The sequence below is a fragment of the Astatotilapia calliptera genome, chromosome 7, assembly GCF_900246225.1.
Source record: "Astatotilapia calliptera chromosome 7, fAstCal1.2, whole genome shotgun sequence".
In the NCBI taxonomy this organism is placed as follows: domain Eukaryota; kingdom Metazoa; phylum Chordata; class Actinopteri; order Cichliformes; family Cichlidae; genus Astatotilapia; species Astatotilapia calliptera.
The window spans coordinates 2846194-2865893 of NC_039308.1; the positions used below are offsets into that span (position 1 = coordinate 2846194).

Genomic DNA, 19700 nt, shown 5'->3' on the forward strand with positions numbered 1-19700 from the left:
CGACACCACCTGAACGGAGCATCAGGGCGGAACGCGTGCAGTTTAAAATGTGTGCAGCAACAGAACAGCTGTGAATCAAACAACCGATATAAATATGTACATTTGGTTTCTAAAGACAAAAAACATGTTACATTTCATTATGTATTTTATTTTAGTTTTCGCAATGTCTTTTATTTTTTCTGACTTTCGTAATGGACGCTGATTGGTCGGTTTAGAATTTACGACCACACCCATTCCCTTATTGTCACGTGTTTCCACACAATAACTACGAGTTTGAAGCACAAAAAACTTCAGTTTGTGTAAAACGGCCGGCTAGTTTTAATGCTCGAAGGCGACCCGAAACCAGGAGGGTAATGCTGGAAATTCTTTGCAGCTATTGGATTCATGCCTGAAAGCATAATGGCGGATGTCGTAAAACGTGGCTCATGGTCGAAAAAAAAAAAAAACTATCCCCGACAGAATGATGTCAGTCAAAGTTTCTATACATATTATTAAAGGCATAAACTCACTATTTTACCCGAGTATTTGGCTTCGACGGTTTAATATAATTTAATATAACTAATATGACTAATGATTAATATATATAATTCATCTTCTTGTTATCGTTCGAAATAAAAATAAAACGATTAACTTTTGCGCTTTTATGTTGAAGGAGCTGCTGTTCTCTGTCGGTAACTTGACTGTCGCCGCCATGACTGCAGACACGCGCAGAGCGGAAGTGCACAGAGGTTACAACGCTGATCAAATATTTAAGCTAAGCGAGTGTCCAGCTAACGTGGCTAAAATATAAATGGCGACATTGCGAGAGACGAGTGTGTGGACTTCACCGAGTCCCTGCTAAAGTTGTCACTACAGTGAGGATGTGGTGGGAGTGTTCTTCTGACTGAGTCTCGTAACTGTTCTGCGGTACGGTTTAAAACTCCGGACATGCCTCGGCTTCCGCGGAACAGACTGTCTCCATGGATAGAGCGGCTCATCTTGAGCTACGGCAGCCAGGAAGAGCAGCAGGAGGAGGTGGGCAGCAGGTTGAAGGCTCATGTCATCGGTGTGGGTCAGATGTCCCAGTCCCAGGCGGGGAACACCGAGGGCCCCACCGGGTTGCTCTTCCTGTCTGATGGGGTACTCCAGATCCCAGCCGTCCTCACGGCGTCAGCCTGGGAGCATCTGCAGGAGCAGGAGGACCGTGAGTGCTTCAGCAGCCTACTCAACAGCACGGTTTGCATCCAGGACTACCGGCTGCAGTTCCACATGGCCTCAGAACAGACTAAATGCAGGTTCTTCCTATCAGTCGGAGAACTAGCTACAACCGCAGCAGGTCCAGTTAAAGACAACACTCCCTGCTGCACCACCCTGTCCTCTGTCAGGATGAAGATCTGTAAAACGTGGAGAGCTCTGCTGGGTCAGGAGGACTCTCAGAAGAGCCAGTGTGAATTTGACCTATCCCAGCTGCTGGGAGAGTGGCAGCACGACTGTCTGCAGGCTGTGCTGGAGGACGTCAGGGAGAAGCTGACAAGGGGACGCGCCGCGAGCCTGCAGCCCTCCACCTCCACCTGTCACTCCACGCAGACCTGCTCTAGCACACGCTGGGATGTGGACAGGATCAGATATAAGGGAGAGAAGTGTTTCAGTGTCCCTGTGAAATATCTCCTTATCCCAGAAGAAGACTCTCAGCAGGTCCAGACTCTAAAAAATGCTGAAAGCAGCACAGAGAGGATGGAGGAGGAGAATATACTGCAAGTCTGCAACCCTCCAGAGACCACGCAGCCCTCTGTTGATGATACACACTGGCAGATAGTTCAACCAGCAGCTGTACAAGGAGTTTGTGCATCCAGTGACAGCTCATCTCTTCCAATGGAGGACAGCCTGCTCCACGAGGATGTGATCACAGGTGGGACTGACGAGCCTTTGTCCAACCCGTGGAACATATTTTCTCCTCCTTGTATCTCCTCATCTTCTTCGGATGCATCTCCAGAAGCTACACCAAGCATCTCGCCGCACCCCGCCTCTGCTGCAGAATCCAAGCCTGATCCCGCCACCAGCACGCAGCTTCCTGCCCACCTGGTGGAGTCCAGCTACTTCCCACCCTACCAGAAACAGCTGACTGCCCTCCCCACCACTGCCACTTCCTCTTGTTCAGCTTCAGGCTCCATGATTGCTCCAGAAATGGAAAATCATCGCACCTGGACAGCACAGCAGAGCCTCCCACCTGTGGACCGAGAAAGGGAGGAGACAACTTTGACAAGACACGGAAAAGTTAAGAGAAAGCAAAGCGAGTCCACACCAGAAGCCCTCGACACCTCCACCTTGGCGGAGGACAAGGAGGCGGAGCTGAGCAGCAGTCCTCCATCGTGGCTCTTTGACACTTCGGTAGGAGGCTCCAGTGCCGAAGACGGCAGCAGTCCTAAACGGGCTTCAGGGAGTGTCCCGAGAAAAATTCCAAAGGTTCATCGCGACGGCAGGCCGTTCTCTTACTCGTACCGCGTGTGTGGACAGAATCTGCAGGACTTCAGTCGCTTCAGAATGACTGAATCTCTGCTGCACTGGGCTGTGAAGTATCTCGTGACTCCAAAGCAGACAGACAATCCTGCAAACGTAGCGTGAGCGGGCCTAGTTTACCTCTCGTCTGTCTTTAGTTCTGTTCTGGTATTGCTTCAGTTTGTCGGTTATGATGGTGTCCTCAGGCCGCTCTGATGGCCATTTCTGTTTGGGATGGTTTGGTTTATCAAACGAAGGTCCACATCAGCTGATGAGGGAATTTACAGCTGTTATTTATTTAGCTTTTATGAAGATTTCCTCATTTTCCAAGAACAAAATAAAAACAAAGTGCTGGCGTTTCAGTCAGAGCTTCCTAATTTAATGAGAAACTGATCTGATTTTGGTTTATTGAGCATATAAGACATCACCTTGGCTTGTAGGAAGTTAAAACTTAATTTGATTTATTTTTTTCCTGATATTTTGTATAAAAATTTGCAAACAGAAGAGGTTTGCATTTCACAAAAGCACATGACAGCAATGCCAAAGACACCGCACCGAAAATGTTTTGCACACACGGTCGATGTTTGTTTAACAATTTTTGGTGAGCTCTACACAAATAACAATGTTAAATCATCAATAAATACAATTACTGACCGAAATAAAGCCAAACGGCAGTTTTCTTTACACCTGAGCAGGAACGCCGTGCTTACACCAATGCACAAACTCGTCACGCACTGTGAAACCATGCTTGTGTTTCATGCTGTGTGACGCTGTCACGGGTTAAAAATGAATATTTTCTCAGCCTCTAGATGCTAAAATGTCCAAATAAAACACGTTTGGAGTCTCGTTTCAATCATTTGCTGTTAAATGTTCTGTAAGTGCAGAGGTTGTGGCTTTGCTCTCTTTTGTGATTTCAGACCTTTCCTGTCTGTGATTAATGGAAATGTCACACGCTGCAATATTCAGCTGACATTAGTTTGATGTCAGAAGTCATCAGCAGCTGTTTGATTATCCATGAAAGCAAAAATGTAAAATATTTGATTGTTCCACATTTTGATAAATGAATATTTGTGACAGTTGAGTAAAAATCTGCGTTTTAAACTCCCCCCCCCCCCAGTTTTCTGTTTTTCAGACAAAATTGATAAAAGAAAAATAAAACTTGGCAGATGAATGAAAAGGATGTTTGTAGTTTTCTCCATAGAACCGCCTCATGTCTCAGAGCATCGTTGGAGCTGTGCTTTTGTGTTTTTTCATTGTTCAGTGTGGAGATGATTAGAGCAGTATTAACAGTAGAAGCTCAGTTAGCAGCTTTATTATCTCACCTGCAGTAGAATTCTTGGACCCAAACCTCAGTCAAAGTCATCATATTTGTAGAAAACAAAAAACTAGTAAAGCTGCATTAGTAGATATTTTTCTTTCTTTTAAACTTGGCAGCTTTTCAGTATCGATCCAGGCTCTCATGCAGCCATATTTCATGTTCTTCATCAGTATGAAGGCTCATAATCCTGAAAATCAGACTCCGTGTTTATTTCTGATCAAATATTCTGATTTCCTGGTTAAAGGTAAAAGAGTTGTTCTTTATTTGTCCAGGAGGTGTCGCTGAAGACCGTGCTTGTTAAAGTCGAGCTGATGCAGCGGTTCAGTAATGCGCACGTCAAAGCAAAAAATGTGAAGTGAACTAATCAAAACCTCACAAAGTGATGCTGGTAGGCAGAGGAGGGAGTTCACATTTCTCTCAGTCGAGACTAAACCTGAGTTTTTGCAGAGCTGTGCCTCCTATACGTGAGTATTTACTGTCACTAAAAGAAAAGGCAAAGAAGAAAACAATGTTGCCATTGTATGGAAGTTTTAGGAACTGAACAGTTTATGATAATAAGGAAATGAGAACAACCAATAAATAAATAACATACACAACTCAGTAAGTAAGCACCACAATTCAGCAGCTTGTAGAACCACCTTTGACAGTAATAATCTGAAGCAATCATTTTTTGCACGACCACAGCTCACATCATCGTGGAGGAATTTTGGTCCACTGTTCTTTACATTGTGGCTTCAGCCATCTGAAGGCCCACCACAGCATCTCAGTCAGGCTGAGGTCTGGACTCTGGGCCCTTACAGCAGGTCGATTCTTCTGGTCTAAGCTTTAGCTGTGGGACAGACGGGCTCACATCAGCCTCTAGCATACTTTGGCATACAGAGGAGTTTGTGGTCGACTCAGTGACATCAAGGTGCCCAAATCATCAGCTCGCCACCACCGTGCTGACAGTCGGTATATGTTTGTGCTGATAAGCTGTGTTTGACTTTCTCCAAACATCGCACTGTGCATGAGGACCAACTCGGCAGGAAACAGTAGAGGTTAGTTTTTGTTCATTTTAACAGGTGCCAAATAAATCAGATGATGGGATGTTTCAACAGAGGAAAGGATGACTGAACAGGATACAGACCCAGAGGCACAAGAAGTCAAGGAGCCCTGGTACAGAGAAAACTGAAAAGAGATGTGCACAAAAAGCCTCAAAATGACCAAAGTGAGGAGAAATATTAACAGAAGCTGATGCACCAATGAGTGTAAACAGAGTAAAAATGATCAGAAAAAGGTGCAATGTGACCCCCAAGAGACTGAAATGATGAAAAAGAGATAACTGTCTCCCCCTGGTGTCTACAAACAACCAGAGGCTGTAACTGTGAGAGGGCTATGCACACAACCATTCAGTAAACTGCATTTTATCAACACCTTTTTTTAAACTTTACTGAGTGTTCTAGATTGTTTTTAATTATCTGAAGACGACATAAAAAGCTCATTTTGCTCGTATAAGCAAATAAGAGGTGAGAAAAGAAACAATTTATTTTGGTTTACAGCAATTTGTGAAAGAAAGAAAGAACAAAAGGAAGATTAACAGCAGTTTCTGTATAACCACTGTGTAAAGAATGGTCACGTTTTCTTTTCAAAAACACAAAAATGTCTAAAGTGAGGAAAATGACACAAATGCAACACTGCAAATAGATGCAAAGTAACTAGAAAAGACACACAACACATCCTGGTATTTATTAGCTCCACCGAGGAGGTTATGTATTTGGTAGCATTTGTGTTTGCGTCATTGTGTTTTGAACGAATGACCTTTTAGAATGGGGGCGTGTTAACAATCCTTTAAAACACAGATGTCAAACTCCAGTCGTCGAGGGCCGATGTCCTGACACTTTTAAATGTCTCCCTGCAGCAACACACCTGAATAAAATTAGGAGGTCATTAGCAAGACTGGGCTGCATGCTGAGGTGGCAACCCCTAACCTTGCTCAAGTAAATTTACATAAATGTAAGTTTTTGGAAAAATGCACTTCTAAAAGTACTTTTATTGCATCATATTCATTCATTCATGAGCTGCTGTAACATGAATCAAATGGCTGAACTGCCACCTCAGCATGCAGTCAGGTCTTACTAATGACCTACTAATTTTATCCAGGTGTGTTGTTGCAGGGAGACATTTAAAAGTTTCGGCTCTTGGGGACTGGAGTTCACTACCTGTGCTTTAAAATGTGGCTTAACTCCACTGAGGTCTTCAAGGTCAACTTAATGATTTATTGGTCAACAATGGGCAAAAAGCCCAAATATTATGTAACATCTGAACTCTGACCTCTCCTCCCCCTCTCTACAAAGTACAACTTCTTAAAGTACGTTTAAAAAGAAAAATGTAAACTTACTTTTCCATCCACTTGTCCTTTTCAGGGTCGCTGGAGCCTATCCCAGCTGTCATAGGGCGAGAGGCAGGTTACATCCTGGACAGTCTGTTGCAGGGCTAACATATAGAGACAGACAACCATTCACATTCCCACCTATGGGCAATCTGGATTAATCAATTAACCTACCCCCACAAACTGCATGTCTGTGGACAGTGGGAGGAACCCACGCAAACACGGGGAGAACATGCAAACTCCACACAGAAAGCCCCGGCCTGATGGTGGAATTGAACTCAGGACCTTCTTGCTGTGCAGCAGTGCTGACCACCGTGCCACCGTGCTAGCCTTCAAAGCAAATACTGCAAGAGACAGCGCCTCCTCTCTGGGTGCTTCCTGTATTAGCTTTGCTTCGTTTTCTCATTTTGAAGTTTTAAAAGCTTTCGATTTTTTTTTATGTGTAAAAACAACAGCTTTTGTTTTGCTGAATGGTTTCTTCTCTCGTGAGCCTCCTCGTCTGTGAGGTCTTGGCATCTTGCTTCCTGTTTTAATTTGAAGGTTAGATCTTCATGTGGCTTTCAGTGCTTTTGCTTCCATTCTTTTTTCCCCTCCCTCATTAGTGACTGACTGACTTCACCCACTCCTTATTTCACTCCTCTGCTGAGAAGAGTATTTCATCTGCGTCATTCTCCTCAGTCTTTGTCATTTCTACCGTCTTTGCTCTCCCTGTGGTTTGGAATTGTCCACTGAAGATGTGTTTTCTGAAATCTTGTGGTCGTTAAGGTGCTTTTTGACTTCCTGCAGATTCATTCTAGTTTTTTTCTGTTCTCGTCCTTCAGTTTCATCAGCCTACAGGTGAAAAACCGCTGCGAACAGATACAAAGTGTCTGCAAAGACACCCAATATTATAGCAAAGATGAACATGCAACTACATAGCAACACAAGCCATTTCCTGCATGTTGTTCCCCTTGTTCTCTCCAGCAATGAAGGATAAAATGCACTAGAATAAATCTTTACAAAAACCCAAATAAATACAGATTAAAGCTAATCTCAGTCTGAGATCATCACTGGAATCTCTTTTTGGTCTGGGACTAGGCTTAATCCAGTTCTGGGAGACTGGCTGAAACTGTGTCATGGACAATCCTGACATGGAAAAGATCGTAAAGAAAGCAGAAAGCAATCAGAAAGGAAAAACAAGTCAGCGCTCTGGCACCTCACGTCTAATAATCTGTTTCTAATAAAGCGACCCTACAACACTGAGTTTGGGGAGTCAATGCTCCTGATCTTTGGACACACAGTGCTGTTTTTGTGAACTCTCAACAGCTGGGCGACTGGGTGACATCACTGTCAATAAAACATCATGCTCGTGCATCTGCTGCTCGAACATAAAGTTGTAGATATCAAAATGCGTCCTGCAGAATTTCCACTAAAATGTCAGATCCTGAATCCCGCTCGCCGTGGCCCGCACTCGTCTCATACTTTCATGTTAGTTTAGTTTAATTTGCTAATGAATCACCGTCTGCTCAGAGAGAAACAGAGAAAAGACCAACTTCTGAGTTTATCCACTGAAAGCTCCAAGGCCTTAATGTAAGCAGGAGCCAGCTGTGCGCACTTGTAAAGTTGTTATAATCCTCCTCTGACCTATAAACAGGAAAATACATAATATAAAGCATCATGCTCACATCTACAAATAATACACTGTCCATGTTGTCCTTGTAAGGCAATACAGTCCCGAGTGGCTCCACGAAGCTTCTCCAAGGACAATTAAAGTCGGGTTTCATTTTGTTCCACTTTCATACGGACACGGTCAGAAAAGAACCTGAAGAAGCTGCAGTCGATGTGAAAACAAATATTCATTCAGAACTTTTCCACAGAGCAGAGAGTTGATTTGGTCACATCTGTAGGAGACATTTCAGTACTTACACAATTGTTTTATATGATTATACGTTGCTATTTTAATTCTCTGAGCCCTTCAGATTTTTTTAAATTAATACACTCTTTATCCATTATTATATAATTTGAAATTTTCATTGAGCGTTGTGTTCACCTCCCCTTATCTTCATGTTTAGTGTGAGCGTTTGGTTACTTCCTGTTTTACTTTGAAGGCTGACTTTCACGTGGGTCTTGGGTCATAGTCAGATACTCAAAAACAAAACAAAACAAAAGAAAGAAATAAATGAAATAAGAAAAGAAGATACAAAAATCTTCCCACATCCTTTTCCTAATCAGTGTTTCCTTGATGGAAAACCCTATGAGGTCAGAGGAAGGTGTGAAGGAGACCTCATAATGACTGAGAACAGCGAGCCGTGGTTCTCCTACACCGGCCTCCTTAAACTGATGACGGATGTCTGACACGTTGAAATGATAATTTCCAGAAGATGAACTACAAAATTTACATTTTACTTCACGTCAAAAAGAGACTCACTTGTTAAAATTATCACTTAGCTACAGAATTTAGAATTTTAAAGGAAATACATGTACCTGAATGTAAAAAAGAATATTAATGATAAGGCTGAAAATACAGTGATGAACTTAAATAATCAGAAATGTGAAACAGAATCGGGGGCGCCTCCGGAATTTTTTCATTGGGGTGGCCATATGAGGGCCACTAAAAATATTGGAGTGGCACACGAAAAGCAGAATTTCCAGTTTTATTATGCTGTTCTTAAATACATGAGTTACTTGGAAAATGTGGCAAAAACACAGAGACGGAAAAGAATGATATGCCGAGTTCATTTCCTGCTATTAAAGTTGACGATTGTTAGCAGAAGCAAATTAAGATCCATTCTCCCAGGAAGGAGTTCAGTTTAAAAGCAAAGTTGTTCAGGAAAGACAAACAAGTGTCGGATCATGTCAGAGTGTGATGCCTGTCTCTGTGTTGCCCCTGAGATGCACCATTGATCTTTCCAGGGGTCGGCACCGGCTTTTCTGCGACCTGACATGGATCAAATACCTTTAAATATATTCATAATATGTTAACATGTTTCAAAACCAACTATTTATTGGTACAAAACAAAATCATCTTTTAACATCACATTTATTTAAAATTATTATTTAACATAACAAAGTCTTGACGTGGGGAGGTTGGCACTGGAGGTGGTGGTGGGGGTCGCCCCCTGCTGGTCATTCTATAACGTCAGATCCCGAAGCCACGCCCATCTTTTAGCCTGCCAGATGTTTATCGTGTTTTGCTAACTTCTGTAGCTATTAACACTTTATCGAGCGTTGGAGTTTTGCGGCTTCACCAAACACGGAGCTTTAAATTTAGTTTTACCTTAGGTGAGTTTAGATGTTTTTTGGGACACTCAGGCACCCCTACATTTGATCATACCACCCATTAAAATAGAATAGAAGGAGTAGCAATAATAACAATGTATCTTATATGTCTTCTGATATTATATTTTGGCAGCTGGTCTACTGGAGACAGGATCCAATAAAAACAGGTTTAAATGTCCGGTGTTGCTGCTGTAATGATGTTACAGTGCACTCACACACAGGTGCTGCTGCTTCAACAGCAGGTTTGTCAGGAATAAATACGACTTTTTGGGGGGAGGTTTTTGTTGCTGTGGCAGAAAGAAAATGAAGAGGTCATTTCACAAACTCTTATAATGTTTCTTTAGGGCCATTAGTTTGCTGACACATCACTAGTTACCACCCAAGGAGCTGGTGTACTTCATAATTTTAGTTTGTTAACGATTTTTATTCCTATTTTGGTCGAATTGAGCTTCAGTGTTCGTTTACAGCTCCAAGTGCAGGTGAGAGTAAGTCAGAGGATGTGATCTGTCAATGTTCAACAGCAGCTTTAACTTACTTTAGAAAGCTCTGGTCAGCATGATTGAGCCTTTGCCTCAGGTTTGGTAAATAAAGGGTACGAGATAAAACTGGTGTATAATTTTGAAATGTGCGATTATTCATACTGAATTAGTTTTAGACCCAGATCTAAGTAATTACGCTTGTTAACATTGTCACGATTCGTTGAAATGTGAAAAAAGCTGACTACATTTGCAATCATCATGTGCTGTTTATATTAACTGCGAGGCACTGCATGCATGACAATATGACCGGGGCTGAGCCCCCTAAAAGTTTGGTTCTAGAATCGCCCCTGGTTTTATACAAGACATGAACTGGAAGAATCGACAGTGGACTGAAAACTGAACACATTACAAAGGCAAATTAAAATATTTTGTTCCTTTTCTTTTTGGGAAATGCGATTTGTATATTTGTGTAATAAGTTAATCTTGTAATATATTAAGGTCCCTAGGTTTATGCATTGTTTGTGTAAGCATGCCCGCATGTTCTTGTGTCATCTTTCAATCAATAAAAAAATAAAAATAATATTGTCTTTGTACCTTACTGCTTGGTATCAAGAAATGTTTTAATAAAAATAATCTCAACATTAGCTGATCGCAATAAGTTGCAAATTTTGAGCTAATCATATAATTGTTTTTTTTAACGCCACCACCTACAAAACCCAGTCAATCGTTTTAGAGCAGCTGTCAGCCTGAAGTACTTATATTCCTGTTAAGCTGATCATTATTATTATACTGTCAGCCATGCCTGATTTATGCGCTCAGATATTCTTTGAAATGAAGTTTGCTGCAGAAATGTTCCCTCTGCGTCATTTGTGTTGGACTGGAAGCAAAACGAGAGTCTGACACGAGTGAAGAGAAATTGTTTAAGTTATTTTCCCTTTTATACACTTTGTTTTCATTCGAGTGAACTCACAGCAACTCCCAGAAAGGACTCGGCAATGTTTGCTTGTTCTCTCTGTGTGAGCAACTCTGAGCGTCAGGGGTGGACGTGATATTTCAAACAGCACATCAGTGCGTTTATGTATTGGGTGCCCGGAAATTTTTCCAAATAAACACAGCTTGATTCAACCTGGGTGGGCAGACTTATCAAGCGACTAATTCTATAAACAGATGAGGGAATAACCCGGCACCTCATTGGTTGTTGGGCAGAGGAGGGGGACATGAGGGAGTTTCAGCGCAATGAAATTTTAATTAATGTGGGTGGGCTAAGAGCAGCACCGACTGTTTATGATGGACAATTTATTTCCCAGTGCAAAGTCAACATAACACAGCAAACGTACAACAATTATTAACATTTTTCTGGGGCCCTCATGAGGCTGGAGAGTCAGTCAGTGGAGGAGTGGAGCTGCGGGAGCAGGCTCAACTTTCCCCGGGACACACTGCGGCTTTCCCGCCGTCATGACTCTCTACCACGGCCGTCTGCCGTCGCTCGGTGTGACATCTTCGGCTTTGAGCCTGTCCGCCCCCCCGCTGATCTACCTGTACGGAGGCGACAGCGGCGGGGTCGTGCCCACCGCCCTGAGCTTCGTGCCGGCCCGCCAGGAGCCCCCGCAGAAGCCGCCCTACAGCTACATCGCGCTCATCGCCATGGCCATCAAGAGCGCACCGGAGCAGCGCGCCACGCTCAGCGGCATCTACCAGTTCATCATGGACCGATTCCCCTTCTATCACGACAACAAACAGGGCTGGCAGAACTCGATCCGTCACAACTTGTCCCTGAACGACTGCTTCATCAAGGTGCCCCGGGAGAAGGGCCGGCCGGGCAAAGGCAGCTACTGGACGTTGGACACCAAGTGTCTGGATATGTTTGAAAACGGCAACTACCGCCGGAGGAAGAGGAAGGCGAAGTGTCAGCAGGAGGCTCTGGACTCCAAGGCCACCGGGCACAAGCGCACCAAGGCCCCCGGGCAACCTAGGGACCCTCAGACCTCCCCGAAACATCAAGCTGGCTCGAGGGTAACAGAAGCACCCGCGAGGGATGAGGAGGAGGAGGCGAGGACGCCCGCAGACAGGAAACATATTCTTGGCGAGTTGAATCACGCGGAACAGCCGCAGAGCCCCTCCACGCAGAGACTTAAAGTGCCCCCCAACCAACACAGCAGTCAGGCCGCCGGCAGGGAGCTTCACGCCCCACAGCCCGAGCCGTGCTCCGCGCCGAAACGCGCTGCGCTGTGGACGGACGACGCTCATCTCCCAGACGAGACCCTTGACCCGAAATCAGAGGAGAGGAAGTCTGCGTTCAGCCAAAGAGAAAGAGGTCCTCTCTGCACCGTCAGCTGCGCAGGAAACACAAACTTGGCCGTACCTGCGCCAGACAGGCCGAAGGGGAACACACTGAGCAGGGACAAATCCAAAGGTTTCAGCATAGACAGTATTTTAGCGAAGAGCGAGGACGAAATACGAGGCAGCATCCTCGGCCTGCCGGCCGAGACATGCGCACAGGGCCAAAATCCGGCTTTCAGCGCGTCCGTGGTCCTCGGCGCGCGTCAGCATCAGTTGTATCAGATGGGATTCCCTTTCTGCTCTTACTTGTCGCTGTCCTACCCTGACAAAGTGCTGCATTTTAAATGACCGGCAGACTTTCGTGCGTTTTACGCACCAAACGCGTAAAAGTGTAAAGTCTGTGTTTAGCTTTACACGCAGAGACACGAAACAAGATCTCTGCCATCATCTACTTTAAAGTTCGGACAAAAATGAACAAAGAGCGTCAAGAAGACTTTTATCTTCATCTTTACGCATGCGTCATTTTCAGGTTTGTGATTATATTCAGTTTTTTCCTCCCAAATCTGTTGCTCCTCAGAAATTATGGCTGCACAAAACATAATGCTCAGTACAATAAAAGGATGTCGTCCCTGCCATGTAAATATTTACGGATATTCTCATATGCTACACTTTACTCATGATGGTGAAACCCCATAAAGCAAGAACAGTGCGTAATTTAAAAAAGAATTTTAATTGTCGTGACTGGGCCTGAAGATGCCGTACAATATGAAGTTTAGTACTCAGTAATGATGTAACCAAAACCTATTATTATTTTCCACTCTGCTCTGGATTTGAACATTTATTTTACTGCAAAATAAAATTTAGCCAAAAATGTTGACGTGATTTATTTTAAATTGTGGTACGAAAGAATAAATAGAAACACTGCTGGAAAACTGCACCTTTGTTTCCCCCCCCGTTGTTTTAAGAAAAATGAGACGACGTGTTTGGTTTTGTTCATTTTCATTAACGTTTATGAGTTTAAAAAATGAAATAAAACCCATATCAGGGCTTTCACCAACGGAAACATCAGCAGCAACAGAACTGAAAAACTGGACACTGCCTTGTAGTTTAAGGACAGACAGACATTCCATTATTAAAAGTTGATGCTTATCTAAAAAATTATAACAAAGTTTCATTGAAATCAAAAACATGTACCGTTTGAGAACAGAGAGATACATTGTGCATTTACAGAATTCATAAAAATTCAATTAATAAAAAAACATGAAAATGTTCTGGGGAAATCAGAGAATGTAACTTCATATTTGTGAACACAGCAAAGTATTTAAATCATGTTTTTCCAAGTTGAGCGGCAGTAAGAATGTGCGGTGATGGTGCTTTATTTCAGTGGAATGAGAGAGCAGAGGCAGCCGGGCAGTTTTTGGAGGGCAGCTTTATAAATAAACATCATGCTGTGCTGCTCCCTGGTATTTGTTGAGGAGGACCGGCCCACCTTTGCATTTCATACGGTGAGAAAAGATTATCGACCGCAATGAAATGCAGTGCGATGTGATAAAAGGAATCAAAAGGCTTCCAGGTGGAGGAGGAAGCATTCATATGAACAGTGCCGAGCACAGAAAACAATTGTAGATCATGATTATGATCAGTAAGAGACACATCCATATAGTTTCTTCCACATCCAGCATTCATCCAGAGTCTGAAGCATTTAGATCATTTTAGGTTTGGAACCAGCGGTTTCAGCTTTTGCCCACAAAGGGTTTGATTATAGAGCAGTCCAGGCTGGATGGTGACCTTGTGAAGGTGAAGCTTAAAGTAATTTACCAGTATTTATACATACTGTACGTGTGGATATATTTGGCACAGCCACACAGATCTGTGTGTGAAGGTGTTCTCCTAAATACCTGCTTAAATCAGTGCAATCAGTCATATGGTACACCCTGTGCAAGGTGGCAACACCAGGTCCCGCAGGTGCCCCCAAAAGTCCACAGTTTACTTATCATTTCAGCCTAATGATGATGATATATTAGCACAGTTTAGGTTAAATACATAGACCTTAAGTGCTTTATTTTCTGCTGAGCTTATTTGTTTAAGTTTGTGTTTCAAAGTGTGTTTTAATCAACACCCAGAAAACCAGGAACCATCCGTCAGTGAAAATGGGGAAAATCTTTGTTTTACTGAAGTTCACATAATCCAGAGTTTCAGCTGCAGCTGTCAAATTCACCAAATCTAGGACTACAAAAAGAAACGGCATGTTTTTATTGTTTGCAGCGCTGACCATGACCTAAACTCAACGTCCATTTATCAGCTTTCCTTGGGCCTTTAACCATGTCTGAGGTCACCTGCAAACAACATTTAGAAACACGTTTTTTGGTTCAACTGTTTCCACATCAAGAATGAGTTTGTAAAAATCACAGTAAATAATAATAAAAAAATCTAAATCTCAAAGGAACCAAACAACAAAAACAGTAATAATCCTATATAATAATTTTCTCATGTTTAAACTTTTTGTATTTTTTAATTCTGGTACCTTTTTCTCATTTATATTATTACATTAAGAGTTAAAGCTAAAACTTCAAACAGCACGAAAGGCAAATGAACAAAACAAATTCTCACCATAAAGCTGAAATATTAATACTAAATCATAAAAGTGTAAAATACTTATGACTCCTCTCCAAACCAGCAGCTGTGATTCCATGCAGGTAAACGCAATGACACGCTGAAGCATTCACATAACTAACAGCTCAACACACTCCAGCTATTTTATTCATGCTCATGTGTTCATATAGAATTATGTAACACACAGCCTCATGTTTATTTAATTCTATATTTATACAAAACAATTATCATCATTTGTTGCAATCTATCTTATGTCTGTTTGCTCCATTAATACACAAGCTGGAGCAGTCTGCATCAGGCTGTAAATTCCCTCCTTGCATCCAGACAGATCCGGGCTGGAGTGTGACTGTTTCCTCAGGAATATCAAAATGATTTCTTCCACTTTCTCTTCTTTCAATTCAAGAAATTTTGAGCGCTCTCTCAATGGAGGAATTCTTCCAAAAATAATTAAATCTGGATCTGGATCAACAACAAAAGTTAATCACTTCTACATTTCTCCAAAAGCAGCTTCAGATGTTCAAATGCATCAAGAACTTTTTGAGTAAACTTATAGAAGAAGAATCAGCCCTGTTATCTCCACCCCTCTGTGGAGATAATAAGGACATCAGTCCTTTGCAATCCTGCAATTTGTAACATAATAACTTTGATCTGTATTTTTTTTTTAATGACAGAAAATGAAGGGCGTTTTCGTGTGTGTGTGTGGTTGGGGGGGGGGGGGGGGGGGTTCTAATATAACACATCCTGGAAAGTGTTTGGAAACGAACACATTTCTGCCATGATTGCAATCGGTTATTAAAATGCAACCTGCTTGATTTTCTAAACGCTTCAGTCCGTAGCGCACTCAGAGGTGGTACGACAGTGACTAAGCTGGACGCAGCATTTGTCCTGCTTCCTGTCTGCTGGGTGACGTGTGGCTGACGCACTCGTTTTTATAAGGTTGCTATTCACTTGAAAATTTACAGCTTTTGAAACAAAAGTGTCATTTATTGCTGAAGCGTTTTAAATTATGGAGACAAAGAGACTTCTTGTATTTCAAACTTCTCACAAGTATCTCTCATCCTTGCAGCCTGATTTTATCCATGTTAGACTGAAACAAAGTGTATTTAGCATTCCCGCCTTTAAAAAATAAAACACCTCACGTGCAAACATCTAAGATTTAAAATAAGGTTAGAATTATTGTGAAATATCACCTCATAAGTCTTCTTCACTGTGCACTGACCGTAGTCACTGGCTTCATACCTGCAGGAGCAACAAGGTCATGTAAGTGCCAAAGACTGCAGTTCCTCGAATGTCCACTTGAGGCCGTCTCCTCAAAAATGAGGCAACTCCCGTGTAACATGTTCATGTTTACAGCAGAAATAAAGACATTTACAGCCTGGATTAAAAACTACATCGAGTCACTGAACTGAATGTCCTGAAGGTGTTTGTGCTGCCGGAGCCTTTTGGACCATTTTACTGAATTATCTGACAAATAAAATGACTTGCTGTGAGGTGCAGGTATTTGTGTCCGCGTGTTGCCCCCAAACAGTTTATGATCGTAGCTTGATAACCAAGCTTGCTAGCATTAGCTGATAACTTCTACCTACAACAGCTGCGCGTGGCGTGGGTGCAAGGAACGTCACGGCGGTGACAGAGGCCGTATTTTCTGGATTTACTTCTCAGCAGGGCTCAGCTTACCTGGAAGAAGTGACGAGTTTAACGTACAGACACAGCTTGTGTTTCCTGGTTTCACCGCTAATGCTAACAGCTGAATAACAACCCTGCGTTTGCTCTGGACCGGGAGTCATAAATAGCTAATGAGAAGCCTTTTAAGGTCTGATGGTGCTGAAAGTCCCAAACGAGGGTCTGTGAGCGACTTGTTGTAGAATGACACCTGCAGGAAATCAGAGCGCTGTGCTGACAGCATCATTACAAACACAGAGCAGCCATGTCTAAATATAGGCCCGCCGCTCAGACTCACACTCCGCTGAAAAAGCTGCACTGTTTGAGGCTAGCGCTGTGCAAATCAGGAATGTTTGCTTGAAATAAATAAACTTGCCCACATTTGAGGAGAGGAACTCACAATCACAAGCATTTCCTGTGTATAGGATTCTTTTGGTCGGACGTGTAAATAAAACATGATGAAAACCTCAGAAGGGAAAGATGGCGAGAGAGGAGTGGAAAGAAGAGGAGTGACTGGACTCGACGCTCGGGCTCTCCGAGGTCTGGGTGCGTTTCATACCGACACATAAACCAGCGTAATTGGCTCCGCTGGTTCCTCGTCCTCCAGCGATTTCCAAAGTCTTCTGAAAACAAAGCAGATTAATAAATGTTGGTTATCTGATGGTGTCTGTGAGTGTTTGAACAGTAAGAGATCCTCCTGAGAAAGCAACTCAGACAAAAGGGAAATCCTGTCGCTTCTATTTATTATGCGAGAAAACAAACTTTGCTGATGGGCCGTGGTCACAGATCTTTAACATGCACGGAGCCAGCATTGGCACCGGGCTGAACTCTGCAGCAGGGACCTGGAGGTGGCTTCCAGTCCCTTCCTGTGAGAGGCTTTAGGATTGTGGACTATGCAGGATTTGCTCATCAGAGCAACTATGTGACACATTTCTTTTGAATGGAGCTCGTCATTGTCCTTTATGTCATCCTTCAGTCAAAGTGACATCGTCTTTAGATTGACTAAAATCGTGACTGGATTCGTGACTCCGTCCAGAAGAGCAGCGCAGACGGAAAAACCCCACAAAACCCCACTAATCATCCCACCATGTGGTTTGCGGCTCTGTTTCCATAAATGCATCTTGCCTCATTTTGCATACCGTTGTGTTTGTTTTTGTGTATCTTCTGTGTCTAGTTTTGTGTTTCTTTATGGCTTTTTATGTGTTTTGTACATCATTGTGGTCTTTTTGTTTGTCTATGACGTCCTTTTTTGTCTTTTTTTGGTCAATTTTTGTCTCATTTTGGTGTGTGGGTCATTCTGAGACTAAATCTGGTAGTTTTCTTTTGCTCATCTGTTTTGCATTTGCTTTTTGAGCTTATGTTTGTACTCGTCTTTTTTTGTAATTGTTTCACTTATTTTAACTTCTTATCACATTATTTCATCCTTCTGCATGTCTTTATTTGGCAGCTAACTTTGGTCAGTGTGTGGTTGTTTGATGTCTGACTTTTTTGTGTCTTTTTCAGGTCCCTGTCTTTGTCTTTGCGTTTGTTTTACATCAGTTTCAAGTGGTTTTGCATTTTTTTTGTCTCTTTGTGGACATTTTGTGATCACTGTGTCTGTGGTTGTTTTCACATCTTTGTTGTTTTGTGTCATTTTAAGTCCTTTTTGTTTCTGAGGTTGTTTTTCCTTTTCTGTTTTTTTTTGTCTCTGTGTATTCTAAGAAATAAAAACAGTCTAACCCTTAAATCATTTTCGATTGTTGTCATGTCACACATTGTTCTTCACATTTCTATTCTTATTGTCAAAATCTCTTTAATCTGTCCTCTTCCTTCACTCTTTTTCTTTCTACCAGCCATAAAGGTAATGCATGTTTCCTTGGTCAGGACTGATTTTTTCCTTTTATTGAATCCAAACAAAGCAGAAGAGAAGGCATCACTTCCTGTCTGACAGAGCAGAAACACCCACCAGACCGTTGGTGTGTTTAGAACATTAAATGTAGAAGCTTTCATCAGGTTGAATCACTGTTCTGTTTAATAATCCATCGTACAGGACAGAGCAGCAAAATGGACTCATATTTATATGAAAGGGTTTCAGGTCGGCCCACGAAGAAGTCCAAGGAAAGTGAGTGCAAAATTTACAAATGCTGAAAACTGAACAGAAATGATTTTATTGCCTGAGCGAGTTCTCTTTCAAATGGGCATGCAGAGTTTACTGTGCTTGTTTCATCTCAAACTTGTTACTTGGAAGAAGCAATCTAACCTTTCCTCCACCAACAAGTTAACATTTGCTTTAGCCTCACAGTAAAATGTGTCAACAGCAACTTTGCTCTCCAGTGTTAAACATATTTTTGTAATAGGGTTCTCATTAAATTATGAAATGCTTCTTTGTTTTCTATTGGCTCGCCTTGGCCTCATGTCTAATGTTTCTCAACTATAAAACCGTTGACCTGACTTTTGGTTCACATGTTCTTCCTCCCTCCTCCGGCTGAGTTGTAATCACTGTGATTCACACGGCACTAACTACACAGGACTTTAGCCAAACTGCATAACTCAGTTGTTATTGCGGCAAATAATCTAGTTCAATAAATCTTTAATTAAATCAATGTGGTGCAAAGGTGTCTCAATCAAATAAAAGAATACATATTTCTCTGGAGTTTCAGGCTGCAGTGCTTTTTCTGAAGTGTGTATCTGCTAACTTACACGGAACATTTCTGTGTTGTTCCACAGTTCTGTGTTGCATATCATGGTAACCCTACAAGCATGCTCTCCATATGTGAATGTGTTTAATATGACGGGGATTAGAGCTGATCAAAGCACCAAAGCAGGGTTGGACCCAAATAATAATACAGACCACTCTGTTCACACAAACCTCCACAGCCTAACAATATTTAGATCTGTCGGTGTCATGCGTTTTACTAATATTACTACCATATAGTAAAATATAAAGAAATTCATCTTTAATTAGCGCGTAAATGAATCTCGAAATGCACATGCACAGTGATGGAGAAACTCTGTAACCTTTGTGTGCACCAGCTGCTTGAAAAGAACAGTTTTTATTACGTTTGTTACCAACATCATGGCAAAGTTTCATTTTCAGATATTACCTTTACACTGACATGTGCGCAGGAGTTATCCAGGATGGAGGCAAATGTGTGTGAACACTGAGGTTTCAGTGCCAGCAAAAGTTCAACTTAATCACAGGCAGAGATGGGCAGTAACGCGTTACAAGTAGGGCTGCCACAAACGATTATTTTGATAGTCAACTAGT

The 19700-nt window shown here is 42.3% G+C and overlaps 2 protein-coding genes and 1 long non-coding RNA gene across 5 annotated transcripts; 2 read left to right on the forward strand and 1 right to left on the reverse strand.

The window, feature by feature from the left end:
- The first annotated feature begins 650 nt into the window (after positions 1 to 650).
- Positions 651 to 3797, forward strand: acd (ACD shelterin complex subunit and telomerase recruitment factor). Its single transcript, XM_026172490.1, has one exon. The coding sequence runs from the start codon at positions 928 to 930 to the stop codon at positions 2599 to 2601; it is 1674 nt and encodes a 557-aa protein (XP_026028275.1). The 5' UTR covers positions 651 to 927; the 3' UTR covers positions 2602 to 3797.
- Positions 3798 to 8807: 5010 nt separating this feature from the next.
- On the reverse strand, positions 8808 to 17636 carry LOC113025089 (uncharacterized). 3 transcript variants are annotated; one of them, XR_003272761.1, is made up of 3 exons: positions 16469 to 17636; positions 15982 to 16030; positions 8808 to 9096 (listed from the first exon to the last, which is right to left on the reverse strand). It is a non-coding gene; the product is annotated as an uncharacterized LOC113025089 (long non-coding RNA). The 3 variants fall into 3 exon arrangements; XR_003272760.1 differs by lacking the exon at positions 8808 to 9096 and adding an exon at positions 13391 to 14514; XR_003272759.1 differs by lacking the exon at positions 8808 to 9096 and adding an exon at positions 14775 to 15250.
- Positions 11099 to 13036, forward strand: foxl1 (forkhead box L1). The gene has a single exon (XM_026172491.1). It carries the CDS (start codon positions 11354 to 11356, stop codon positions 12524 to 12526), a length of 1173 nt encoding a protein of 390 aa, XP_026028276.1. The 5' UTR covers positions 11099 to 11353; the 3' UTR covers positions 12527 to 13036.
- Positions 17637 to 19700: the final 2064 nt, after the last annotated feature.

What these genes read in the sequence shown, in the direction of transcription:
- acd (XM_026172490.1), top strand. Translation starts at nt 928, where the DNA reads ATGCCTCGGCTTCCGCGGAACAGACTGTCTCCATGGATAGAGCGGCTC.
- foxl1 (XM_026172491.1), top strand. Translation starts at nt 11,354, where the DNA reads ATGACTCTCTACCACGGCCGTCTGCCGTCGCTCGGTGTGACATCTTCG.